Consider the following 26300-nt stretch of genomic DNA (forward strand, 5'->3'; position numbering starts at 1 on the left):
GCACGTTGCTTTCACAGCGTTAGCTTGTCACAGAAAGGGAACAGCGGGCTTTGGCCAGGGCTGCCCACCCCACCGCAGGTCCTCACCAGGTGATGGTGGTGCTCGTCTGGAGCCACCAGCTCTAGTCCCGTGGTCAAAGGCTGAGTCAGGGTTGCACTTTCAGAAGTGATTGAGCATGACTAATGAGATCTTTTCTGCATATTTTTAGATACATTTTTGTAAAGATGCTTCCAACTCAAATGTAATATTAAATGCACAGTGACTCACCAATCCTTTCTGAGTTGGATGAAAGCTCTGACCTGATAAGAGGCTCTTACCTTGACCCTGCTGAGAGCAAACTCTTCTGGTTTATGTACTAATGTGAACTGAAAACAACCAATTCCTTTATCAAGCTGATGAAAATGCTTGAGAGTGGCTGGGCCAGCAGCAGCAACTCTGCCTCATTCTCCGTGTGCTTCCCATCAGTGCCCACCCAGCTCCTGTTTCCTATTGAGCGTTGTCTTATTTGGGAGAGGGACCATCTTCCCAGTCTCTGTTTTGCACAGTGCATAGCACGGTGATGTCATGATCTGTTGCTGATTTTCTCCATACTGTGATAATGCAGATAAGAATAATCCAATATATCTTTTATTGACTTTGAAGGCTGTAAGGCTGACTTACAGGTGATACTCTTGTTAATACTTGCATTATCTCATTTTCCCTCTGAGATTCTCCAAATGCTGTATTATTGCTAGCACTAAAAGAATAAACAGCACAGAGTATTTTTTTGCATTACAGCCTCTAATATTTTATGCTACATAAATAAAATAACACATACTATATAGTCTTATATAGTATTGCATTTCTTTTAAAGCTTTGTTTTGGAAATTTCTTTTGGAAATGACTTGCTTTTCTGTATCAAGCATCACAATATTCCTGATGTGCTTGTAGTGTCAGTGTGAGCTGTCTCAGGAATTTTCTTTTGTTCAGTGGACTTTAAAACGCTAGTTGATTACTTCTCCTTTGGGCCTGCTGCTTCATCTTTTGGAAAAATCACACCTGGACGGGGTTTAGCATGCTGCTAAATTTCAATTAGCATATGAATTTGTCTTTCTAGTTCTGTGCATTAGTTTCTACGGTTAGAAATTGTACACATTAGGATCTAACTTTTGCAAAGCCTTTTAAAAATAATATACGTGATGTTGGGAGCACAGATGAAGCTGTTCCTGAAAACGAAATAAGACATTGTAGAACACCTTTTGGGGATTTGTACGTAATTTTAAGATGAGCTCTACTAAACTATCCTGTTCTAAATTCAGCATTCTGATTAAAGGCCAAATGTCGATTGTTTTAAAGCATGGCAGTACAATCAGGGAAAATCTGAGCCAAACCCAGTTAACAACTATGAGGCAATTGGTCCTTTAATTTTGCTTTTGATTTCTTTAAACAATAGCCAAGGTAAGCCTTGGTAGCAGTTACAACTTATTATTATTATTATTATCATCATCACCATTATTATTACTACTACTACTACCTTTCTCATTACCATACAGACTTGCTTTCTCAGGAACTGCAAAGTTTCTGTGCTGGCTGATTTCCATACCTTAGTTATCTAACAAACAAAAATAAAACCACACCAAAACTTAGCAGTTCTGAAAGCAATCGTTATTGCTGGTGCTATAATACATTTAATTTGCCCACTAGATAATAAAGTTATTGAAAAAACTAATCTGTTGTAAATTATACCACAGAAAGTGGATTTTGAACTATGGAAAATAAGACTCAGCCAAAGAGCCTCTGACCCAGGTTAAGTGTTCGGGTGCTGCTTACCCGGTGTAAATAGGGGAGGTGTGCTGTGAATTAAAAAGAAAAAAAAGGCAAGCTGAATTTATATGATTTTCATTAGCAAACTTTTTATATTCATAACGTTATTTAAAATGTGGAATCTGTTTTTACATGTGTGCATACGTACACACAAAACCACACCTTTTTCGTTAGCCAAATATGTATTTCAGTCTTTTATGATTAACAGCTTTATACAAAGAGAATAGTGTAAGTTGTGTTTCTTTTTAGTGTCTGCCATCTGAAAGCTTGGAGAGAGATGGGTAGATATTTAAAAATAAAAATACTTCTGAATAACGCATTGTGTTGGAAAGACAGGTTCCTTGAGCTTGCTCCTTATTTTGAGTCTGTTCTTAAATCTTGGTAGAGCGTGTGGTACTTGACACACTAAGAGATAATGAATCCTTAATTTTTATACCAGGGCCTGTAACACACAGAAAGATACTTTTAAAATTAAATTCACATGATTGTTACCAAGGCTACTGAACGTGACAGTTTTTGTTTTCAAAAGTTGCAAAAGAATAGTATTGCTCAGAGCTGTTCTTGCATTTCACATTTTGAAAAGATTCTTTGGTGTGAAAGTGGCCATATTGCTACAGCAGCAAACCTCTCCATATTAATTAAGTACATGAACTGGATTTTTTTTCCTAGTGTTTGCCACAAATAAAATATGCAAAACACCTTCTAAAGAGCATCTGATGTGAGAATGATTTTGCCTTGTTACTTGGCTGAGCATGGTTGAAATGGGGAATTTGCCTCTGAAGCAATGTGACATCACCTGACCCTTCAGTAACAAGGAGAAACGCCGGGCTTCATCAGCCTCTTTCCCTCAAGTTCCCACTGCTGAGCCTGCTGCAAACCCCTCCACATCTCTGTCCTCCCCTGTCAGCACCTGGATCATGCTGAGCTTCCCGCAAGAGTTCCCGAGTGGTTCAATGAGCTCCATCCCCATCCAGGATACAGGAACCCAGCTCTGCCTTTGCAAAAATGCTTCAGCATTGAGATACTTCAGTTTTTTATCACTACTTCTGTATTTTTTTTTTCCAATGTCACCAAATGATGTCTGAACAGTCAAGCAGACTGTTGAATTTTGTACCCTTTACTCTAAGGCCTGGCCAGGCTGGTGCCTGTTCAGCATGATGACCCTGCCCCGGCGGAGCTGGCCGCGCCGATGCTCAGTGCTGGGACAGACACACTGTGCTCTTGCAGGTACGTGGAGGGATGATCCTTCCATTTGTAACTTCATGTAATACCTCATGTTACGTGGGGATTCACCCTCACCCAGGGACAGCAACAGGAATTTTCTTGCTGGCATGGGTGTCCCAAGGTCTCCTTGCTTTCTCTTGATTTCTTCACTTTGATTTTGCATTGGGAGCTGCCCTACTTTTGAAATGCCTAAATTTGTATGTCTGTGATGGACCCTCATGGCAGCTAAAATCAGTATTCCAGAGCTGTATCTGTGCTGCTTTCGCCCGCTGAGCAAGTATGCTGCCAGAAGAAAACAACCAGCGCCTTATTTTATATTTTATTTATTTTCTTTTTTTTCTTTCTTTTTCTTTTTTTTTTTTAGGGAAAAACTAAAAGCTACAGATGCCATAATGGGTGTAGCTCATTTTATGGGCTTCACTATTGGAGCTCTAAAAACATTTTTCTTTTTTCCAGAAAAACTTTTTGCAAAAATCAGCATGTAAACAAGAAGCCACTTCAGCCTCGGAGGCCGCGTTGTTATTTCCTCACGGCTGTCTCACTCGCCGGTCTCCAAGAGCGGGCCGAGGATGCCTCCTCCTCCTCGGCAACTCCCCCCTGAGGGTAGACCACAAAACACAGCTTCTGTCCCCAGCACGTCATGGATTCTGCGAAGAGCAAACGTGCGGGTGGTTAACGGGGATGCTTGAGCGCTTCTAAATGAAAGCACGATGCTGGGGCGATGCGATGTGTGAATGAAAGTGCATCTTCCCAGCTCGGGCCTCTTGACCCTGCTGCACAGCCCACCGCCTCCTCCAACCCTTTTCATCTCCAGCTCAGCGATAAAACAGTTTGTGGAGCAGGGGCAGGTTAAGATGGGGCAACTTCAGGGATGCCCACCCACAGCCCTTCCCCAGCCCCTTGCAGAGCTGCCTGGCACTGCACAGGGTGGGCTGGCAGGGCTGGGTGGGGATGGCTGCCAGCCCTCCTGGCAGCACGTCGGCCCTGTGGCAGCGGTGGGGACCACTGGTCTCGGGAAGCTGCCAGCAGCGGAGCCCCGCTGCAGCTGGTGGAAACCCTCTGGTCAGAGCAAGGGGCTGCAGTGTGCTTGTTTGAACGTTCTCACCTGGAGCAAAAAAATTAAAAGCCAAACACCACCAAAACGTAAAAGACTTCTGTGCAGTTTTAATTTTATGTTAGTGATAATGTAAGGCTTTCTTATCTTTTGAGTATGAAATAATTCATCATGCCATGCAGGGCTTGTGCAGCAGGACGTGCTGGTGGCACAGCAGGAGGAAAGCAGAGCAAGGGGAGGCAAAGCCCTTGGCCAGTTATTAGTCCTTTCATGACAGCTCATTTAGCCTTCATGTGCTTAAAGTTACACTCCAATGTATCTGCTCTGGGACAGGCTGCTGTGAGCAAGCTGAGTGGATGGAGTTGCACACGGGTATGAAAAGGAGGCAAACATGCCCAGGAGCGAGCAAAGCAGTTGCCCAAAGGCAAGTGCCATCTTGCCACTTTGTGCCCAGGAGTTGCCTGTGACCGAGAGCGGTGGTTGGGCTCGTGCAGGCAGCTCCCTTGCTGTTTTAGTGCCGATGTGTCAGAAGTTAAGCAGATCCCTCCAGACCCGTGCACAACCAGAGGCCCCAGGAGCACAGTGAGGCACTGCAGCACTGGCTTACCTATTAGTCTATTTACACACTTTGGTTTATTTCTCCAGTAGACTCCAAGGAAAAACACTGGCACTCCAGTTAAAATGATAATGAGTCCAACTCCACAGACGACCGGCTCGGAGTACAAGCTGAAGATCAGCAGAAATGCCCAAAACGCCAGGTAAGTGATGGGGATGAGGAGGTTCACCTACCAGGAGAGAGCAGAGCAGAGCACGACCGTGCAGAGGAACAGCAGTGGCTGACCAGTGGCGGTGGGCTGTGGGAGGCTGCAGGCAGTGCTGCGGCTTCAGGTCTCCCAGTGAGTTGTGCCCCTCTTCCCCCCACCACTGTTGTCCTCTCTGCCCACCCCAGCAAGTTCACAAGGGGTCTGCCTGTGTATCCCATTTTTACGCTAATGGTGTTTTTGGACATGGTTTGGGACCTTAAAACGTTACCACCACACCAAAAAATAAACAGTTCTTCAAAAGAGGAGGATGGAGGGTTTGGTGTGCCCGTACCACCCTTTGCATCGCTATTCCAACCAAGAGATTTAGCTTTAATGTTGTCACCTTGATAGGTCTGAAGATTTTGGGTTTCTTCCAGCGTAACACGATCAGGCCTATAATTGTCACTCCATAGCAGAGGTAGTTAATAAATGACACGTAGTTGATTAGTGTGTATGTGTCTCCAACAAGCATGATGATAAGAGTGGCCAAACACTGCAAAGAGAGAAGCATAGCCTTACTTGAGTCATTACTAGAAAAGGTAGCTTAAAATCAACAAAACCAAGCAAAGACCCATCAAAGCAGTTAAACTCCTTTTGTTTATGGCCCCCGCTGGGCACCTGCTGCCTCCTGCGGTTCGGTACGTTATCCCTGAGCTGTGCCACCAAGGCTGGGGCTGAATGGCAATTTAGGGCTATCTGGGCATGCTGAAGCCAGAGACCAGTAGGTTTGTTTATGAATACCCCGGGGTGCTGCAGAGGTGGCTCCACTGCCCGTGTCCAGGCAGGCAGGGCTGGGAAGGCTGGCAGAGCTCTCCATTGCCCCGCTCCACCTAATTCTGTTGCAAGTTTTAAAAGCTATTAAACCCTATGGTGAGTACTTCTGATGAAAGGATTTCTTGCAGGCTAACATGCAGTGGACAGTGCACTATGTTGTTGCAGGTGCCCTATATATTATAAGAGCTCTGCCCTTTCCCCCCACTGACCCATGGCTCATGCTGCAGATGACCAGCATCATCAATCTTTTGAGCATTACTTGTGTTTAGAAACTGGCAGATGGATGGTGGAAATTTTCATGCCTATGCTTGCCTGCTTGTACTGTATTTTTGCATAACTCTGCAAAGTCAGGAGAGCTGGATCGGGGGCCAGGAGGTTGCTCCTTGAGTCCTGCACCCCTGCCTGTTGGTATCCCAGGAGCCGAGCTGAGCCCCTGACTGCACCACGTACTGGTCCTGTGAATGTTGTCTGCTGGTGGCCAGAGCCTGAGGGAAACTAAATATCCAGATCCCTCCAGAAAGTGCTCAGGATTTTGGTCTGTGTTACTCCGGGCTCTCTTTTTTTGCTTATGTCCCTTCTTCTTAATTGGCTGTTTCCATAGCAGAGTCCTCTCAGGAGGGAGGGCTTCTGCACCACCGGCACCAGGAATTAAGCACCACTGAATCAAGTGACCATTTGGTTCCTCCATTGCTCTGTTCAAAGCCTTGCAGGCTTGGCAGGGGGATTTCAACACCTAAATCAGTCTAACCACAAAATGGATTTAAAACAGGACAGTGTTCAGTATTGGTATCATGTAACATGTTCCTGCTTTCCTCTGACAGGCGCACAGTGTTCTACGCACATACAACCCTCCTCTGCCACTAACGGGTTATGCAGCGATGCTGCTCGGAGATTTCGTGCGTAGGTGACTCTGATGTGTCAGATCTGCTGATGGCGTGGGTGTGATCCCCAAGTGGTACGAGGCTGCAGAGGGGCGTGCTGCTCCCCTCAATAGCCTGGTCGCAGTTGCACAGCAGGTGGGAGAGCCGGCCGCTCCCCACAGTCTTGCAAAAAAACCCCAGTCTGTTTATTTTACACTTAGCTTGGCCCCTTGATTTTTTGAAAGGATTAGTAAAAATACAGTCTTGCTGGTGATGTTAAAAAGGCCTTTCTCCATGTACAAAGAAACCTTTCTCCATGCAAAGAGCTAGGTGTGATTCACTGGAAGAGAAAAAGGAACCTGATATATTAATTAGGTTTGCCTAAAGTCTGACCCAGTTTGCTACTGTAGCTGCCTACACTATATTATTTTTATATTTCTATTTGTTAAGAAATTAATATTTCCTAGCAGCATTTGATATACCCTGAGCTGCATTAAAACACCTTCAAATGATGAATTGATACGCAGCATTGGTTCTGTGGTTTGCACTGTAATTCAAAGGGAATGGTTTGAGCAGAGTGGGGGGGCTGGCATACACCTGGTGGATCAGCCAGCTTGGCTCAGGCAGCCTGCTCGTGTTGGGGCTGTTTCACAGTGAAACAGCCTCTGAAACTCAGCGTGTTATTTCAGCTGATGTAGTTTTAAGGACAAAGGAGTTCTGCTTTATCGCACCAGCAGAACAAAACTGGCCGGTGGGAACCCATGGTGGGGCCAGGGGTCTCTGGCTGCCCGGGGCAGGGCAGGCTGTAGGAAGTTCACCCCAAAACCCTGCATGGGCAACATGCGAGATGTTTGTGATGAGGGACTAAGTGCCGGGAGTGCCATGAAGCCTCAGCTAGACGTGTATTTTGTCATAAAAGTGGAATGTGTAGGAGGCTTATTTGGTAAAATTTGGTCTGGATGTATTGTGCCAGAATTGCTCTTAGAGCCAGGAGACACATAAATGTGCACCTTCCTAGTGCATCTGGGGTCAAATCCTTGCTGTTTTGATATCAGTGGCAAATCTGCAGTTGGCAGCAGTTGATGCAGGTGAGATTTTGAGCAAATGCCCTTCAGCGAATTCCCTTGCTCTGGCCATGCAGCCAGGACAGCAGCACTGGGAGCCATTTTCCTCTTTAATGTCTTCTATGCTACAGTAAATGCCATCACATACTCTAGCTTCAGTATTGGTAAATGTGTATGAAGCTCTTTGTTTCAAACAATAACTTCTGTAAGTAATTAGTATCATGGAAATTTATGCAGTATAAAAAGTGAGAGAAATCTTCCCATGAGAGCACACGAGCAACCTGACCAGCCCCAAACCCTCCCAACACTTGACCAGTTGGTTTCTGATCTTTGCAGGTGACCTCTTGTCTGCCTGATGTACCATTCACCAAATGTGTTATTCAGGGTCACTGTAATCCTTGTCCCTACTTCATTTTTTGTCCCACAGAAAAGAAATAGCACTGGTCCTCAGAGTACTGTCTGATCATCCCTCACAGGCTACCTTCCTTGTTGAAAGTAAGTAACTTTAGAAGCACTTTGTCCTCTCCCTAGGATCTGCCATGTCTCTGGCTTTGGTGGTGGAATCTAAACCAGCCCTGCCCAAGTGGGATTAGCAGTGACCATGGACATTTCCAAATGTTTGTGGAAAGCAGGCAAACCCGGTCAAAATAGCTTGACTTTTCTTAAATGAAATATCTCTGTTTCAAAAGCCAGTCTCTATCTCTGCTGTGGGAAGCACAAGTGCTAATGGGCTTAAATTGCAGCTCAAGTTAGGTGTGAGGGAAACCCTCTAGACGTCAAGCGTGTTTGGGAGTAGGAGGGATTATTTCCGGGGCTGAAGGCTGCTCCTCTCTGGGGCCATGGGAGCTGCTCAGCTAACACCCACCAGCAGCACTCCAGGCTGACTCACTTCTCTTCCTCTGGGGTAAAACAGCCTCTCAGGGATTTTTCCAGCTCTTCTTTCCATGATTCAGTATTTCTAAAAGCAGGGACAGTAAAACTTACGCAGACGAGCAGGGCAGGGATGGGTGTGCAGTGCTTGACGTGGATCATGGCAAGCAAACTTGGCAAATGACCTTCTCGAGCACCAGAGAAACATAACCTGGAAATAAGAATAGTAACGCTGAATCCACTGGGTGTACAACAGCCTCTTCGATATCCAGCCATATAATGTCTCTAGTCTCAACCTCCCACATACATCTGCTGTGGAAGGGAGCTGCAGCCTGTGGGTGCTGGCCGGCAACTGGGGAGACGACTAGCGACTGCCTAAGTAACCTGACCTAAGTTATTTAAACTAGACCCTTCAGTATACGAGGACTTCAACGGCTAATGCCATCTGTGAAATGACCTGCTCTGAGATGCCAAATCACCTCTGAGGAGGAGGACTGCAATCTGTCCAGTCGCTGTCTGCTGGCCAGCGTTGCCTCTTTACTCAGGGCAATACCGTGAAGGTTGTGTAGTGATCAGTCATACATAACCAAGGCACAAAACCCCTCACAGATAACATTTCCAGTGTCAAAAGGGGTTTGGATAAGGTTTAACATGTCTTAAGATTTCACTTTTAAGTGCATAACCCATTACATATGCACTCAGATTTGTTGCATCTCATTATACTCATGAAAGTGCTGAGATAAATAACTTTCCCAAGGTACTTGAGACTCGAGTCATTTCCTCAAAAAAAAATTTATAACTTTTAAATTAAGTTTGGGGAGGTCAATTAATATAAATACACTTTATAAACTACAATATAACAGACTTTACAGATTCTGGACCCACTGTCATCAGTGTGCATGCAAAGCATCTTGTCTGAAAAGAGCTTTTCCAGCATGGGAATGAAAATGTCTGTAACCGGGAACAACATCAGGCCCTAAAATTGCTCTTTGAGCGAAGCAGTTTAGCTTGTAGCTACTGGAACTATTGATGTAAAATTACTTTGGTTCCATGCTAAAGCTGTGTTTGGCTCTTACTGTGAGTTATTCCACATCTGCAGACACTTTCAGTAGCTTGTAACGATTATTTTGCAAGAGATTCTGTGAGTCAGTATTACATTTGCTGATTCAAAACAGAGCAATTCATAACTGAATGTGTCCAACAAGCCCAACAATGACCTCATGATCTACAACATCCAAAACGTCTAGCTAGCATTTCTTTAGCAAATGAAATTAAAACAGCCCCTCCCCAAATTAGATAATGTTCATAAAATTGTACTCCATCTAACCTTGATGAGGTAAAAAGGTATCCATTTATTCCTCCAAATGTAGATAGGGCCACTGAGACTGGCATAACCCAGGAAAAATAGCCCAGTAACTTTTCACCAAATGTCTAAAGCAACAGAAGGCAGAGAAACTGAAATACAGTGCAAAGCACAGAACTGAAATCAAAGTGTATTTTAGACATCCAGGGAATGGTTTACTTACTACCGCCACAGCGTTGGAGGACAAGAGCTCTTGGGGTGACATGGCAGTGAAATATGCAATGTTGGTGAACGTATACACAAATGTCACCAATGGGATGGATATGAATATGGCACGAGGTAGGTTCCTAATAAAAGAATTAGGAGGGTAGATAAGAAATTACAGTCATGCACAGCTAGACCACAACAACCGTGTACGGCCCGGGGGAGGTCACCCAGCTGGGTGGGTACATCGTCTGTCTCTGGAGGGGAGCAGCGCTTCCGTCAGCTTTTTGACTGACTGCAGGTTGGAGAAGGCTAAGGATGCTATGAAATGCCATGTCTGCAGAGGAACTCCCTGGGACAAAAATATCACGTGCTGCCTTTGGGCTGTTGATTGGGACTGAGGCAGCGCGTTGCTGAAAAACGAAATAGCTGTGTCTCAGAAGCCCTATGTACAGGCACAGCAGCAGAATAAAATCCTTGTTTTGCATTACCTTCACCTGCTCTGAAAAGCAAGGGGATCCTGTGTTTCAGGTGGCTGCCTTGGCCTGTCCCGTGCCATAAACCTGGTCTGGTCATACAACACCATGGCAGCTTACATCGGTACAGATGTACTTGACCTCTGATCCACACACCTCCTTACAGGTGGATACCTGAACTGTTCAGTATCTAATGCAATAATGCATTTTTCTCTGTGTGTCAGATTTGGAAAAAAGTTTTTTAAAAACATATTTAATTTTTGTGATTTTGAATAGATTTAGTAAAAATGGGAAATGTTTTTCGTTATCCAATTATTTTTTCATATTTTAGTTTGCCTCAGATGCTGCAAAAATAATAATAATAAAAGGCCATTCACTCCTTTTTTTCTTTATTTCTCAACTGAAGCCATATTTGCCTTATTTAAGTAATACCTTTTCATTATTCATCCTTGAAATTGTGGTGGTCCAGTAGAATATTGGTGTTTTATTGAGGGAACACATTACCACACTTTCTTTGTTCCTGCCAAGATCTCTGGACATGCACTTTGCCACTTGCTAGTGTGAAGGTGTGTGCAGAATTGCTTGTAAGGCTGCAGCTTTAATTCATTCCCATCCAGGCTGAGTAACAGCTTAAATTTCTCCTTGTTTAATTGCTGTGTGCACTGGATGCCCAGAAATAACTAACGCTCCAAGAGCTGCTCTTGGCATTTGTCATTCCGCTTCATCAGCTCCGAAATGTTGAAACGTTTGAGCTTTGCTTTACTAAACTAAAATTTGCTTTCCCTCCAGCTTTCCCAGCCTGCTCATGATAAATCATTTCCAAGCCCCTTCCCATACCCAGGACCAGCAGCAACCCGATGTTGGTCGCCCCGGTGGGCAGGTGCCCACAGCCACGCTGGGGCAGGGAGCGCTGCCTTCACTGCACAACAACTTTATAATCTTCTCTTTCAGGTGTCTGTGGAAGATCTTCTTTGGGTGAAAAAGCAAAGTGACTTCCAGCATTATTCAACATTTTTCTAATAGAAGTGATTCTCCCTGTAGATACTTGTGTGGTATCTCATCAATGGTTAATTTCTGTTGTAGAAGCACTGTATGATTGAATAGCACCATAATGATACTGCTTTGTCTACTGGTTTGGTTCAGTTGATGCCTTGTGCAATATATTTTCAATTTCACTATTTCTTTAACTCGCCTGCTATCTGTCCTAAACAAAAAATCTCACTCTCCTTTAGAAAGACTGGTCCCATAGACATGGAAGGACATTGCTGCAGCCTTATTAAATGAATAATATTACCAGATGGCTCCAATGTTTCAGCACCTCAAGAAAATGTGGATGGCATGGATATGGACACTTGCCTGCGGGGATCAACCAGTTCTTCTGTTACATAGTTCAAGAAGTTCCAGCCACTGAACGCAAATGACCCTTGAAGAAAAGCTAATGCTAAATGCCCCACGGATGGAGTCATCCAAAAATTGAATGCGTTGCTTGGCGTCAGCTCTTCGTAGTTTCCTGCACAGAGAGTGCAAGCAAAAGGTTAAGCCACCCCTACCTACCAGAGACACCGGAAAACAGGTAAACTTTTGCTTTTTATTCTTTATTTTATTCTTTATTCCTTATTGGATTTGGGACTTCATGCTCTTCATGTCACCATGGGCTGGCATCGCACTTGCAATGCTTTCTGTGGGATGGTGTCCTGGGGACGTGCTCGGGCTGTACGTACGGGCGTCCTTCACCGCCATTTGTGCTGTGGCACTGGTGTCACCGTCATTATTCATGGGGCCCTTTGCCAGCCTGCACTGTCTGAGGACAGCTCCTTGGCAGGGTAGATTCCTGCCTGTTCTGAATGCATTTTTCTTTTACAAGAATTTTGTGTGATCAGTAGAAATACAGAAAAATAAAATGTTTATGGGGCTGGAAGACTTGTCAAGATTGTGGGATTATCACCACTGAAAAACAAGTTTTCTGCTCTCTGTAAATGTAAATTCATCTCCCTTTATATGACTAGTCATATGCATGATAAAAACATTGTGAGCCTTTTGTGTTTTCTGCTTTCCATTAAGTTGGTGAACCAGTGAGACATTCTTTTCACATTTTTAATCTTATAAGTGACTTTTTGTAGGAAATTGGAGTAGTGCCCAAAATGAAGCAGGTGTCTTCCTGCCCTGGGCAAGGCATCGCTTATTCATTTTACAATCAGAGCACTTGAAATTTAAGAAACATATAACAGATTAAAAAATTTCAGTAGCTACTCCAAAACATCCTCAGCTGCCCTCCTTTATTCTATCAAAACCAACAAGGTGGGCTGGAAAGGGACTGTTTAAGGGGATACAGCTGATTTCTCTTTTGTGCCATCCTTTCCATGGCTGTGTGAGTACACAGCCCCGCAGATCAGCTAAACTCAGCATTCCTTTGGGCTGTTTTGTAAGGAGGAAACAGTGCAGTAAGTGGGAAAAATTGACAGTACCATACCCGTGTTAGAGCTGTCTCACAGAGTACCTTTAAAGATCTGTATGAAGCCCACAATAATGATAAGGGCCAGGGCTAAGAGTTTTCCTGCTGTAAATATATCCTGAATGCGCGTGGCCCATCGAACGCTGGAGCTGTTCACCCAGGTCAGGAGGACTGGAGAGCAAAAGACTGAATTCAGTGAAATGAAATTATGTTTATTAAGAACACGCATTCAAAGCATTGAAAAACACAGACTGATCTGCAAGTTCCCGTGGGGAGCTCCAGAGTGGCAGGGAGTGAGGGTGAGGAGGATTGTTGCCTTTCCCTAGGAGACTCCCAGCTGCAGGGGCATGCCTGGCAGCCAGCAGCCTTTCCCCCTCAGGTGCTGCCGGGGCTCCCCTCAGCTCTGGTAAGTGTCTGAGTTGTGCTCAACGTGCAGGGATTGCTGCCTCCTCATGGAAACAGTGAATGTCTTCGGTTCCCATAGCTCTGCTTTGCTTTTGCTGGCTCCATAAGTAATTAATGCAGAGCTGGTGCCGTGCTGTGTTTCCTACATGCTCACATTTGTGAATGCAAAAGAAGACTAGGAAGGGCTCAAATGGTGGTGGGTAACCCATGCCGGTGGGTCACCCGTGCTGGGCACCTATGGCTCTGCAGGGAGCACAGCACTGCTCCATCCCACAAGCTCACCTGCTGCCACTTTCCCCGGGACCCTCAGGGACTGGAGTGCCGTTGTGCCCCACTCCAGCCCACTGTGCTTGCTGTGGGCAAGCAGTAAGGGCCTGGGCCTGAATATCCCACACTGGTCACAGTGCCTTGTCCTGGGACCTCTCCGCTTGCCTTTTGGGTTGCGGCCGTGACGCCAGCCCAGCTGGAGCAGCCCCTTGAGTGGTCTCATGTAAAACCGAGTCAACTTTTGTGTGTGCATGAGAAGCAAATACTCACGTAAACACACCATGGAGAGGATCCTGGAGGCATTATAGGGGGGGATACAGTTAGGGAAGACAGGCTGCAGGACGTAGTTTGAGAAGGTCAGTGCAATGACGGCCAGACTAGTCGGGTACATGATAAGCACTGCGCTCCACAGCAGCAGAAACCTGAAAAGGCAAGAAAAAAACCACAAGAAAGCAGTGCTGTGGGTGTGCTGGAGGAGGCGATGCATGCTTGGCTGTGCAGTGCTTTGGGATGGCTCCTGAGGCATCAAGACTGAGCACCTTTGTCCTGGTCACACCTAACAGTCACCTAGTTGTGCCTCTTCTCATCCCTTTTCCCATTTTCCCAGCACAATCTGGATTTTAAATTAAACATCTTTAAGCAAAGCACAGTTTAGAGATGTATGGAAGAGTGAGGATTATGCCCAGTGGGCACGCTTTGATTTAGCTCTGTATGTCAAAGCGAAAGCAGCTCTGTCAGTTGGGCTGATGTGTTACCGCGGCAGACAGCAGTCCCTACATTTAAGACATCTCTGAAGGGTTTTGGCAGGGCCCCAAGCTGCACCCTTGGTGCTGCCACCAACTCCCCGACAGTCATCGAGGAGTTTCTTGTCACTGCTCAGGTTGGCTCTGTGACCTGGGTCGGGGCAGCTTAGCACTGCAGTATTCTGCGATCACTCAGCTGGGATCCAGCCGGACTGGTTGTCTGCCTCCAGCTGCGGCTGAAGGGGATTGCACTGAACGAAGTACCCTTGCAAATATAAAGTGTGAGATATTTTGGTTTCTCACTCTGGGAAAAGGAAAAAAAATATGTATCTTATGAAAGCAGCAGTGGATCTGGATAGTGTTTTAAAATATCTGAAGTATTATTATTTTTGTCATGACAAGTAGTCATTGCAAGAAAGTGAAATCCTTGCCATGTGTGTACACACAGATACATACACATTAGTTCATTCATATGCATGCACAAATGTAATGTTCAGGGATGCCCAGCACAAATGAGGATTGGAAATGATATTTCAAAATAAGACAGTATAATTTCTAGATTACATGGGTTGCTCTTTTAAAGGCTACTCCCTCCCAGCATGCTGCCTGCTGTCAGCCCCTTAAATCTGGCATAGCTGGGGGAATCCCTCTTGGTGCCTTTAACCCGAAGGGAAGAAGTGCTGTTTGCTGGGTGCTTCTTGGGTTGAGGTGGTGAGTGTCTCAGTTCCATCCTTCACTTTGCTTTGTTGTTTCTGAGAAGTATGAGGCAATATGATGCTTCCTTTTTCTTACTAACAACCAGAGAGTTAACTTGGTAAACTGGTATGATGCAAACGCTGGTTACCTTCCCAAATGGCACTCTTGTTTTTAAAACTCAGGGTTTTTTTTTTCCTTTCTCTTTATTTTGTTGTGTGAGTCTTTTTTTTTTTTTTTTTTAAATTTCTAATGTTTGTATCATGGTTCAGAGCTGTTTTCTCCAGTAATTGCTTTGTGCTATTCAGTGCTGTGGGTGGTGTACCTGGCTTGGGGTAGCTCTGCAGACCCTGCTTGTTGGGGGAGTTAACCCAGCTGGTCCCCACTGAAGACTAAACATGACTTAAAGACTGCAGTAATGATTTGCTGATGGGGTTAAGATGCTGGCAGTGCTCCATGAGGTTAAGTTCAGTTCTCATTGCCCCTGCAGAGCTCCAGCTTCGTGTGCCTGGCAGCACTGCTGGCAGGGCTCAGGCAGAGCTGCACCCACAGGGCCATGGGGGTTGGTAGGCAGAGGCCATCAGCAATTCCCTATTGTGTTTGTCTTAGCCCATACCATTTCTGTAGGCCAAGAACTGTGTTCTCCTAAAAATGTTCAGTGGGGAGAATGATTCTGAAAACAGTATTTCAGGCAAAATTGGCCCTGGCTTCTATGTTGTAACATGAAGTGCATTACTGTTGGTATTGGGTAGAATCCAGTTTAATGGGAACATTAATAATTCAATAGATTCCTGACAGTCAATTTTTTTCATGCTGAATTGAAATGCATGCAGGACTGATAACACCAATTAAAGAAAATACAGAATTTTAGCAGAGGGTGACAAAGTTGCACTGTCAAATGGGAAGCTCAAACAAGAGATGGCATTAAAATAAGAAGGAAGATTGCCTAAGATACAGGCCCACTTTTATCTTGGTTTTTCCAAGTAAGTTTTAACCAAAGCATGGATCTGAGGAAAAGGTATCCACACTGGTCACTCAGATCACATTCACATCCCTGAACATCTAGCTGTTGGGGTTGGGGCTGCACTGCTGAGCGCTTGCCTTGCTCTCCCAGTGCTGTCGGCAGCTGCTGGGACAGGATCAGAAGCCGGAGGCCCAGCCGGCTGGGGATGGTTGTTCTTGAGTTAAGCTGGTCATGGGGATGTGGCATTTGCTGTGGCTGGCAGGCAGGAGTTAATCTCAATATGATTACCCAACACTCTTTGGTCTTCTAGGAAGTCTTTGCTTTTAAAGCACCAATTTTTATCATCTGTTGTGTAGGAAGAGTTAAGAGTACCATTTCCTTAGCAAAGAACAAGTGTTCCAGATCAGCTATAATTAATTTAAGTGACACGGGGCTGAAATTTCCTGCAGACATAACTGAGTTTCAGGTATCCTTGCTATCACGGTGCACACAATTTGACAAATAGAGGTTTCAAGCTGAAGGGCTGGGGCTGCGCTTTCTGCCCTGGGCAGTCATGCAGGGGGAGCATAACCAGTGCTGGAAGCTCAAAGTCCAGCTTGAAGCAGGGACATGTCATCATGGCACACCTGGAGTTACTTTGCCTGGCTCTTGAAATAGCAAAATGGACAGTGGGGGAATTACTGCCCTGAGGGCTGCATTGTGGCACTGAGAGTATCAGGAGCTGAACCCTATCTGATAGGCTTTCACAATTATTCAGTAATTTGCAGCACTGCAAGAACCTGAGAAGTTAAATCTTCTCATTGCTGACTAAGAAGTGATCAGGCCTTTGGAAACAGGCTCGAGACAGGTCAATGTAGAGAAAAAGGAAGATGTAGCTGCTCTTGTGATCCCCTGCCCCCAGCATTGGAGTTTGCATGGGAAATCTGAGCTCCTGCACGTGCTGATGGCAAAAGGGCTGGTAAAATAACCTCCCTGCTTGTATTCTGAGCAAATCATGGTTGTGCATAATGAGCATCAACAGCTGCTAGCTGGATAGCCTCTGCTGTGTTTTTTGTTGTTGAGTCTGATCCAGAGTCCATTGAAGTTAATGGCTATCCTCCCATCAACGTACATGTGCATTAGATAATGTCTCTAATTAGATTTCCCCTCCCTCCATTTTAGAAACACACGGGAATAAGTGACAGTCTGTGGTGGGACATGATGCTTTTGGGAAGGTGTGGCATTTATGTGGAAAGGCCAGTCATCCCTGGACCAAAACTGAATTTTTTGCAGATATATCTGCATACTAATTTCCTCATCTGTAGAAAGAAATTAAGTGCGTGGTTTGATCTGGGTCTCTAGTAGTCTAGTGGACTTGGTGAAATTGTTTCTCAAACACTTATTTGGGATGTGCCTGTACTCCTCAGAGGAGTATTGAATATTATCAATACTATCCTACATTGCTGAAAGAATTATTGCCTTTGGAGACTTTAGATTTTTGCAACAACTACAAAAAGGAAATATAGAAGCGTATCTGAAGCATGTTTTACTTTCGGTTTGGAGTGACACTTATCAAAGCTTTGGCTTAGAGCTCTCTGCTCTCTTCAATACTATTGATTTTTAGTAAGGCTGTACATCCAGTCATCAGTCACTGCTAGTGAAGCATCTGTGTTAGTTGCAATGTTATTGCTGAGCATTCAGAAGAAGTCCTGTTTATCAGAAATGCAGTAGTGGGTTTTTCATAAAGCTGAATTTATTAATTGTCTTCTGCAAGAATACATATTAAGACTATTATTTACTATTTTGGGTAATGTTCTTTTTATGACCTGTACAGACATGCAAGCCCACATGCACGTGAGATGAACTGTGCTCAGATGGCGCCGGCAGCACTGGATGTGACACATTCTCAGCAGTTACTGTGCTCATACACAAATGCTATTTAAAACCAAGACGACTTCTAAATGAAGATGAAAGCGGGTAGTCTGCTCTCTTGTACCAGACCAGAGCCCAGTGCAACAGGAGCCCTCCCTTGCTTCTTCCTTCTCCCCTGGCCAGAGCTTCTGGGGAGTGCCTCTTCTGCAGGGTCACCTCCAGCTGAGTTTTGCCATCATGACTGCTTTCAGCAGCATTTCACACATCGTCCTTTAGCTGGACTCGGAGCAGGGCTGCTACTCTTCAGCCAGAGCTTCTGCCAGCTCAGGAGATGGCCCTGTCCTGCCTCTCTCTCTTTTATTCCATTCACCTTCTTACATCACAGCTAGCATCACTATGATTATGATTTTATTTTTTTTTTTTTAAATTTATGCAACCAACTGTGAATACTGCCAGACACAGAAGCTGGGGCATGTAGTACTCCAACGGCTGTTATGATCAAATAGTAGTTCTTTGTTCCTTATATCTATGCTGGAAAACATAATAAATGGGGAGGATCTTGGGGGGCAGGGACAAGAGAACAGAAGTGAAGAGGAAATGTCGTGGTCTGGGTGGGTACTGCACGTGCTCCTATAACAAACCTCTTCGCGTGAACAGACGAAACCATCCAGATCAGCCATTGGGAAAATCTTTGGCAGATGTGCTAAAGCTTTGTGTGCTGAGTTTAATATTCTTTGCTGTAGAAGGATTAAATCAGAAGAGAAAATTTAACTTTTGGAGAAGCAGTGTTCTTTCCCTCGGGGAGGCATAGTGCAGGCTCCCGAAGGGCCCTTTTCAGCTCAGAGCCCCATGTGCAAGTGCCAGCAGGGGAACGGGCACTTCCAAAGTGGAAAACTTAAGGTGCTAGTGAGAGCTCCCCAAAGCTGCAGGCTTTAGGCTGTGGCTCAGCACAGTGCAGCAGGGTGCAATCCCAGCCCAGCTTTACTGAAAAACACGAGTGAGCCCTGCCTTTTTACACCAAAACCTACCTGAAGGCTTCTTGCCTAAGGCAACCCTTTGTCATGCTTATGACATGGTTTATTTTCTTGGGAGAAAAGGTAAAGTCTCTTTGCAAAGCTAGAACGGGAGCACTGTTTCCCTTCCTGTGACAAGGTTGTGCTTTTTTGATACTGCTTGTGCATCGCAAGCCTGGACACCAAACAAGCTGCTGCCACAGCAGAGAGCTCCCTGCTTTGGGAGGCAAGAGCATTGCTCTGTCGCCACGTAAATGCTGGGAAGTGATCAGTCAACAGGCATGTGGTTTGTTGCAGCAATTGCATAACCTGGTGCTTTCTGCTACCATGCAAACTCTCTGAAGACGGCACAGAGTAAGCTGAGGAACAACCAAAGCCAGGTTTAGTTGTACTTTATTTCTAATTACTTTCTTTTTCTCCCCTAGAAAGTATAACTCTCTTGGTTTTGTGAAACTGTGATAGCTTCTGGCCTCCCTCAGAGCAATATTCCCAGGATAGCACTTGTGACCGCTTGTGCAGTTTTATGCTATTTCGTTTTCATGGTCCTCACCTGCAGATCTCGTTCCTGGGAGCAGGCGATGGGGCAGGCTGCTGACTGCCTGCAGTGTCCCAGGGGGAGCAGGAGCTTTGCTGTGCAGCTCCTGCCCCCAGTGAGAGAATAAACTTCAGTGAAGACAAGTTGAGATTCTGGTTAATCAAGCCAATGCTGTTGTTACCTCAATCCATGCTGCAATGCCAGTGTAATTTTCTATGCAAAGTGGGACAGTGTTCAGAGGAGCAATTCCTCTGACTGCAGAAACATGGACTTTCATGAGAACTAATATAAGGTGATGGCTTAAGTCTGACAAGCATCAGGAAACTACCTTTTCACCTAGCGTGTTTTCAGATGCTGGCTGTGCCCAGGTGGCACTGAGCCAAGGCAGGCAGGAGCAAGGGGACAGCCCATGGGATGGGGTGACAGCCTGCCCATGTTAGGCCTGTGCTGATTTACTCTAGCTCAGCAGTCAGTTCAACTGTTACAAGCTTGTTTTCCATCTCAATTAAGATTATTCTTTTATTTTTTTCCTTTTTCTTTCTCTAGTTTGCAGTTACGATGCTTAGTTTCACAAATAAAGCACCAACATGTGACATGGCCTTTTGCAAATGAGTGAGCTGGCCAGAAAGTTTTGGTGCTTCTGTAGTGAGCTGTGAGTACAGGCTGATGGTCTAATTTTTTTTTGTTGAATACACAAAAAATATACAGCCAAATACAAACGATAACGTCTTCTCACTTGTCCCTTCCTTAGCCACACTACTCTGTTAGTGGTATTTTTAAAAAGAAATCATTCCTTGAGTTAGCATTTCCCCCCTCTTTGTATTTACAACACTTGTTATTTTGTACAGTTGCAGTAAGTGAAGCAGCACTGCAAGCAGGTTTGGTTTATGGTAACTCACTCCAGCCTGGCTTCCCTGATGCGTGAAGCTCCTCAATATGAGGTACTGATCATTCAAGACTGGTACACAGGAATGTCACTTAGACACAGGATCATTTACAGCATCGTTCTTTCCTGTCACAGACTTTATTGAGTCATAGAGGGAAGTGAAAGCATCTGTCGCCTTCCCTTGGAAGACAGCACCAGGAGCTCTGCATAGGGGCGATTTGGTATCTCTAAAGAACAGAAAGAATGAGTTTGCAAAAGCATTTTATTGACAAATGCTCCCTGTCTCTTCCAAGTCAGATGTCTCTTCCATGCAAAATTCTTAATATAAATATGTTTTCAAATTACTTTATAGACATAGGGTACTTACCCAGCTAACCCACCAAAAATCTCTGTGACGTAGGAATAATCCCCTCCTGATTTGGGGATAGTGACTCCCAGTTCAGCATAACATAGCGAGCCAAGGGCAGCCACCCCGCCTCCAAGCACCCAAATAATGAGAGCGAGTCCCACCGAGCCGGTGTGCTCCAAAACTCCTTTTGGCGAAATAAAGATCCCAGAACCAATGATATTACCTGGAAAGGACAAAAGGTTTGCTGTGAGGTAAAAGAAAGCAAGAAATGCACTTTTATTTTCTTTTTTTTAATTAAAAAAAAAAAAGGCAAACAAACCCACAGCCCCCACCCAACCAAACAAGAACGCCCCCTCAAACCCTCCTCATCCAGATTTTGCATGACTGTATTTTACCTGATTATGCCCTGAGGAAGGCTCTGCTGTTTATCAGCAATCGAGGACGGTAAGTGTGTGCTCAGCTCTGCTGAAGCCTGGTAAGACTCAGGTGAACATCTGTGTTTGCAACTAGTGGTTTTGTGGCACGAACTCAGACAGCTTGCACAACTGCCTGCTGTCACTCATCATGCCCAACTAATTTATTGAAAGGAGTTAGAAGCATCTTTATAATGAAGATTTTCATCTCTTCCTGAGTGGAATCTAAACAAGAAAATGCCCATTTTCAGGGGGGCTGAGAGGTCAAAAAACCACACCCTGTAGCATTATCTATAATGTAGGGGCAAGGGGTGCTCTTGCCACCAGGGCGGGTTTAAGGTTATGCTTGAAAAGTCATCTCAAAATCTCAAATATTAGAAATTAATTAATGTTTTATATTTGCAATACCTGTGCTGCCTAGTCATCACCCATAGATTTTTTTTAAAGGGATACTGTGGGGTGACCAAAATACTGGACTATGTGGACTTTGTCCTACTAATTTTGTTTGATTAGTATGTGAGCCACTGTAGTACTGGGCATAGAAAGGGAGTGCTGGGTATCAGAGATGCTGTTTGTTTGTGTGGGGCCGGGGCATGGTTGCCCTCCCAGGCCAGTGGGAACCACTCTGCAAGATGTGCCTCGTAGCTGCTCATGGTTTGGAAGAAGAGGTTCTTGTCAGGCTTGGGACTTTTTGAGCAATACCTAAATAGCACTCTTTCCAAAAGGATGTGAAGACCCTGCTGTTGTAGGCCTCTGCTAAGGGCTTTCTTCTTTTATGAGTTAGTGGTAAAATCCTCACTGACAGAGCTGAGTTTCAGCCTATGCTTTTGACAGCATTTCTTAGAGTAGAGACAAAAATAAAATATTAGGTACCGCTCATTACCGAGGTATTGACAGATACCTAACCAGCTACCCTGCAGCCTTTGAACCTATTATGTCATCAAATCTAATCTCTCTTCCTCCCCTCTGCTTTATAAATGCTTTTCAGTTCACAGTGTATAGCAAGCTCCCTAAACATATCCAGTTATGCCAAATTTTGCTGTGTTTGGCTTCAATTCTGTCCTCGCATTTCTTAAAGCGGCTTCTGGAATTGCTGCTCATCCAGCTCATCTGCCCTGGTTGTGCTTGTACGTAGTTGTGTGTCTGTAGCACACAACTGTGGTTTGAAATGAAATTAAGGTAGAAAATACACAACCCTGGCAACTCATAAGCAGGTGGCAGCTTCCTGCCAAGAGTGGGAGGGTCAGAGGCTGTGGGGACAGCCCTGCTGCTGCCAAATCCCTGCTGGATTGCCCAGATGGTTTTGAGCTTCTTGGAGCAATGGGCTGCTTGTGGCATGAGGGTCTTGCCACAGGTGAAGCAACTCCCTGAATATTAAAGTGTTAGTATAGCACTGTAATGGCAAACCAGAGAATCTAAATAAATACAATAATATGTAATGCAATAAAAAAAAGATAAATTCTTGGGATGAGGTGGTGGGACGTGTACTGTGCCTTTCCTGTTTGCTGGTATGTCAGCTTGTGAAAGGGCACTGCTAACATACAAGGGCTGTGTCAGGTGTAAAAGCTGGCTTTTCAATACTGCAACTGAACCACGTCATGAAGTACACCCAGGCAGCTCAATCTGCAATGTGGCGGCTTCAAGTAAAGCTATGCAAGCACGGCAGCAAGGAAATATTGGTACAGATTAAAGAAACAGATGCAGGCCCCCCACAAGTTGCAAAATCGGTTTTAAAAGGCATCATGTTGAAAAAAATCTTTTTTCAACTTTTCATTATAATTTGTAGGCTTTGTGGCTGGCCATGTTCGCCTGTGTAAAAGTCCTTCCATGGGCATGAGCAGCTCAGAGTAATTTTCTTTTTAGATGAAAGTTGAGAGTCACAGCTGCCATTTTAGGAAATATACTGAATAGCACCTAGATTTTGATAATGCCTTTAAAGCAACATTATTAAGTCTTATATTGTCCCTGAAAGCCACATAAAAAGAAAAAAGATTTGTTAGGGTATTGTTAAAGGGCTCAGCAAGCAACTTCTGTAGCTGTCTGGTCTGGCTCTGCGGCCAGTGCTCAACCTGTTCTTCAGTGCTCCCCTGCAGAGGACACTTTTGTTTTTTGGAGCACGACCCATGGGGTGCCTCTGTACCAGTGACACGGGTGACCCGCCCGCTACATCTGACACTGTCGTCTGCAGATGGGTGCAGTGCTGTGCAAGGGCTGGGACCACCCTGAGGGGTCTCGCTTAAAAAGTGGCGAAGTGCCAGGCAGCGGGGGGGTGTGTGTGTGTGTGTGGGGTGTAGCCAGGAAGGAGCTGCAAGTGCAAGGAAACCGATTACAGGTTGGCTCGAAGGCTATTTTAAATGCTTCTTTTGGCATGGGGGACAGCTGTGGAAATCCCTTCCCTTCACCCCAAAGAAGGGCCCTGGGTGCAGGGATGCCACTTCAGCATCATGGCTCATGTACAGAAAAATGGGAAAGTGTAAGATGGGTGGGAGCAAGGGAAAGGGAACAGCCAGCCCTGCCTGCCCACGCTCCTCCCTCCTTCACCTCTGGAGCTGGTGGCCAGGTTGGGCTCTGCAGCTCCCAGTCCAGAGGCTGTAAAATATGATATGAGGGATGGGAGTTTACCCTGAAGAGGAGCTGAACAAGAGAAGACAAGTCTGCAAATATACAGACAATACTTGTAAGGAATAAATTTTTTTTCTGTGTGCATGGGCTGCTTTTTTAATGCACAGATAAGGTTAACCCAGAAATAAATTGTTTAAATGGTGGTGGAGGAGATCAAGGATAGAGCTCAGGAAAATCTTGGCAGTGTTAAAATCTTAAGTTGTGGAGGGAGTCCCTGGGAATGACTGAGGCATCTCCCACCTGTGACCTTCTGATGCAGCTGGGATGGAAAGCCACCAGGACCAGAAGCACTTTCTATGGTTTTTTTTTAAAAAAAAAAATCAGATGAGGGATGTAGATGTTATCAAAGCTAGATCATAATAGAATAACAGTAAAATTAAATATAGCTATCCCTTAGCTGAACTAGCACAGGGAGCCCTAAGCACTGCTACAGCATTAATCATGGCAGCTGAAGAATGGGTTTTGTTGCAAATGAGACACACAATATTATTCATAGCTCTAATAGATTTGTTCTGGGTCTTCCCTACTGGGAAGTTACATGGTTGGAGTGGAGTGGTGAAATCTTTCAAGAAGATATATGAGAAGTTAATGTATTGCTAAGCATACATAATACTTGATAAAATTTATGGGGCTTTTTGGTGATAGTTTCTCCTGCTGGCTGAAGCATTGCAACATATTTAAAACAAACAAGCTTTTCTGGAAGACTGCTTGTGCCCTGTTCAAGAACTGTAACAAATCTTGAATTTAAGCTGAAAAGGAAATACCTGCCTTAGGAGTTTAAAAAACTGTCTTGACAGTCTTTGGTGCTGCTGTGTGCTGCAGTTATAACAGTTATACTCACACATATGGAGGAAGGCCTTAAGTTCTAAAGGATCCTTAAAAATTAACTGCTACCTGCCAGCATAGATACTTACGTGTCTCTATTTTTCACAGGTCAATGTACCTGAAAATACTGCAATTTTGGAAAGAGCCAGTGGTATTTTGAGAAGCATGCTGAACTTCAGACATACTGCTTTTTACCACAATAGTTCTGTAGGTTTTAATTGCCTTTTTGAGATGGGACAATATTCCTTTCTGGCAGTACGGAACAAACAGGAATTGCCCAAAGACGGAATAGCCCATAAATGAGTCCCCCAGCTCCTCTCACGCAGTCTCCTCCTGCTCGGTGCTCTCTTTCACCTTAGCTCAAGTTTGCTGCTATTTTTGGCAGCAAAAAGCAGATGCAAATACCCATCCTTCAGCAAGCTCTCTGTGTGAGCTTCCACCCACACGCTTTGTGTCAGCTTTTTATTGTGTCAGTACATGGAGAACGGATAAAATCCAAACACAGCATGGCATCTCCCAAACTGGCAACAGACAAGAAATCCAGAAAATCTCCAAGCTGATGCGCAACATTGCAGAGACACCACGCTATAGACCTGTGCTGTGTGGGGCTGATGGGGTGACCCCTGGGCACCACTGTGGCTTTCACGCTGTTGAGGGGGTGAGAGCTGACTGCACACCTGGCTTTCTGTACCTGCTCAGCTGCTTCGGTGTGATGGGCAGGCCTGCTGGTGGGCTGGGAAGGGTAGGGAAACAGGGAGAGAAGTGGCAGCAGCACCGCGGGAAGCAGTGTGATCAGGCCATGCTATGATGGACCCAGGGAAGAGAGAGACGAGTCCTGGTGAGGTGTAACCGCAGAGATAAGGTGGCGGCAGCCGTCTGGCACAGCAGTGATAAAATGCAGTCTAAATGCGTAGACAGATAGTCTGTGATTTTCACGTGCTTGCACTTTGCATTGTCAAAGCCCTGAATCTCTCTGTGCTTCAGGTTCCCATCTCTGAGAAAGGATGTTGCTCATCCCCGGCAGCCTGGGTGATGGGCAGCGAGGGGCATTGGCAGTGGGGCTGTTACTCAAACCCAGACTGCTGCAGGGAGGAGGTGTCCGTGGCACAGCAAGGCTTAGAGTGACACCTTCCTGTTACAGCAAGACTGCCAGAGCAGTCCTCCTCATGTGCAAGTCTGTATTGAGCTGGAAATAGCCAGTACTCTTTTTGTTTATGGACAATGCTTTCTGGGTGCAGCTACCTGAAGGAGCAGGACAAGAAGGAACAGGCAGCTTATGGATGGTCCTTTCATATGAACATACACAGGATTTTTTTTTTTTTTAAGCAGTTGATCATATTTTAAAAAAATCTAATGTCCTTCATGAATGAATATATGATAAGGCAAAATTCTCTTCCAAACTCATTGTGGATTTCCTAGTATGTAATTCTTGCAGCATGTGCGAAAGCCACCTCGGCGGGAGTGAAAGTGCTACGGCCCTTCTGAAAACAAAATGTTCTTATGGAAACCTGCCATGAATGTGGTAAATGTGCCTGGGAAGTACCTTCACTTCACTTGGCATACGACATGTTTACAAACAGGTATGGCGATGATACCGAAATGCTCCAAGAAGATGAGATGTCAGAAAGCACCTGATGAGAAGCGGGTTTTCAGGAGGTCTCGTGTTCCTTAGCAGAAGTTCTTAGGCCAGAAGACTTAGCAAGTAAAGCAGATGCTTTACCTACTAATAGGTATTTCAAAGCAAGCCTCGGTCAGCAGGAACTGGAGGGAATTTGGTGAGCCACCCTGAAGCAAGAAAGAAATTGGCTGTGCTGTTCAGGGAGATTGTCATTACTGTGCTCACCATG

At 45.0% G+C, this 26300-nt stretch overlaps 1 protein-coding gene across 1 annotated transcript in view; it reads right to left on the bottom strand.

The window, feature by feature from the left end:
• Window positions 1-3546: 3546 nt before the first annotated feature.
• SLC7A10 (solute carrier family 7 member 10) overlaps window positions 3547-26300 on the bottom strand; it is a 44925-nt gene continuing 22171 nt past the window's right edge. The window contains exons 2-11 of the mRNA XM_086468908.1: window positions 20612-20816; window positions 13830-13981; window positions 12933-13058; window positions 11792-11945; window positions 9979-10102; window positions 9780-9883; window positions 8567-8663; window positions 5228-5377; window positions 4689-4866; window positions 3547-3674 (exon numbers count right to left, since the gene is read on the bottom strand). Coding sequence (XP_086325034.1) covers window positions 3547-3674; window positions 4689-4866; window positions 5228-5377; window positions 8567-8663; window positions 9780-9883; window positions 9979-10102; window positions 11792-11945; window positions 12933-13058; window positions 13830-13981; window positions 20612-20816 — 1418 coding nt within the window. The remainder of the gene's footprint in view (window positions 3675-4688; window positions 4867-5227; window positions 5378-8566; window positions 8664-9779; window positions 9884-9978; window positions 10103-11791; window positions 11946-12932; window positions 13059-13829; window positions 13982-20611; window positions 20817-26300) is intronic.

Source organism: Leptosomus discolor, chromosome 8 (genome assembly GCF_034619465.1).
Source record: "Leptosomus discolor isolate bLepDis1 chromosome 8, bLepDis1.hap2, whole genome shotgun sequence".
NCBI classification, from domain to species: domain Eukaryota; kingdom Metazoa; phylum Chordata; class Aves; order Leptosomiformes; family Leptosomidae; genus Leptosomus; species Leptosomus discolor.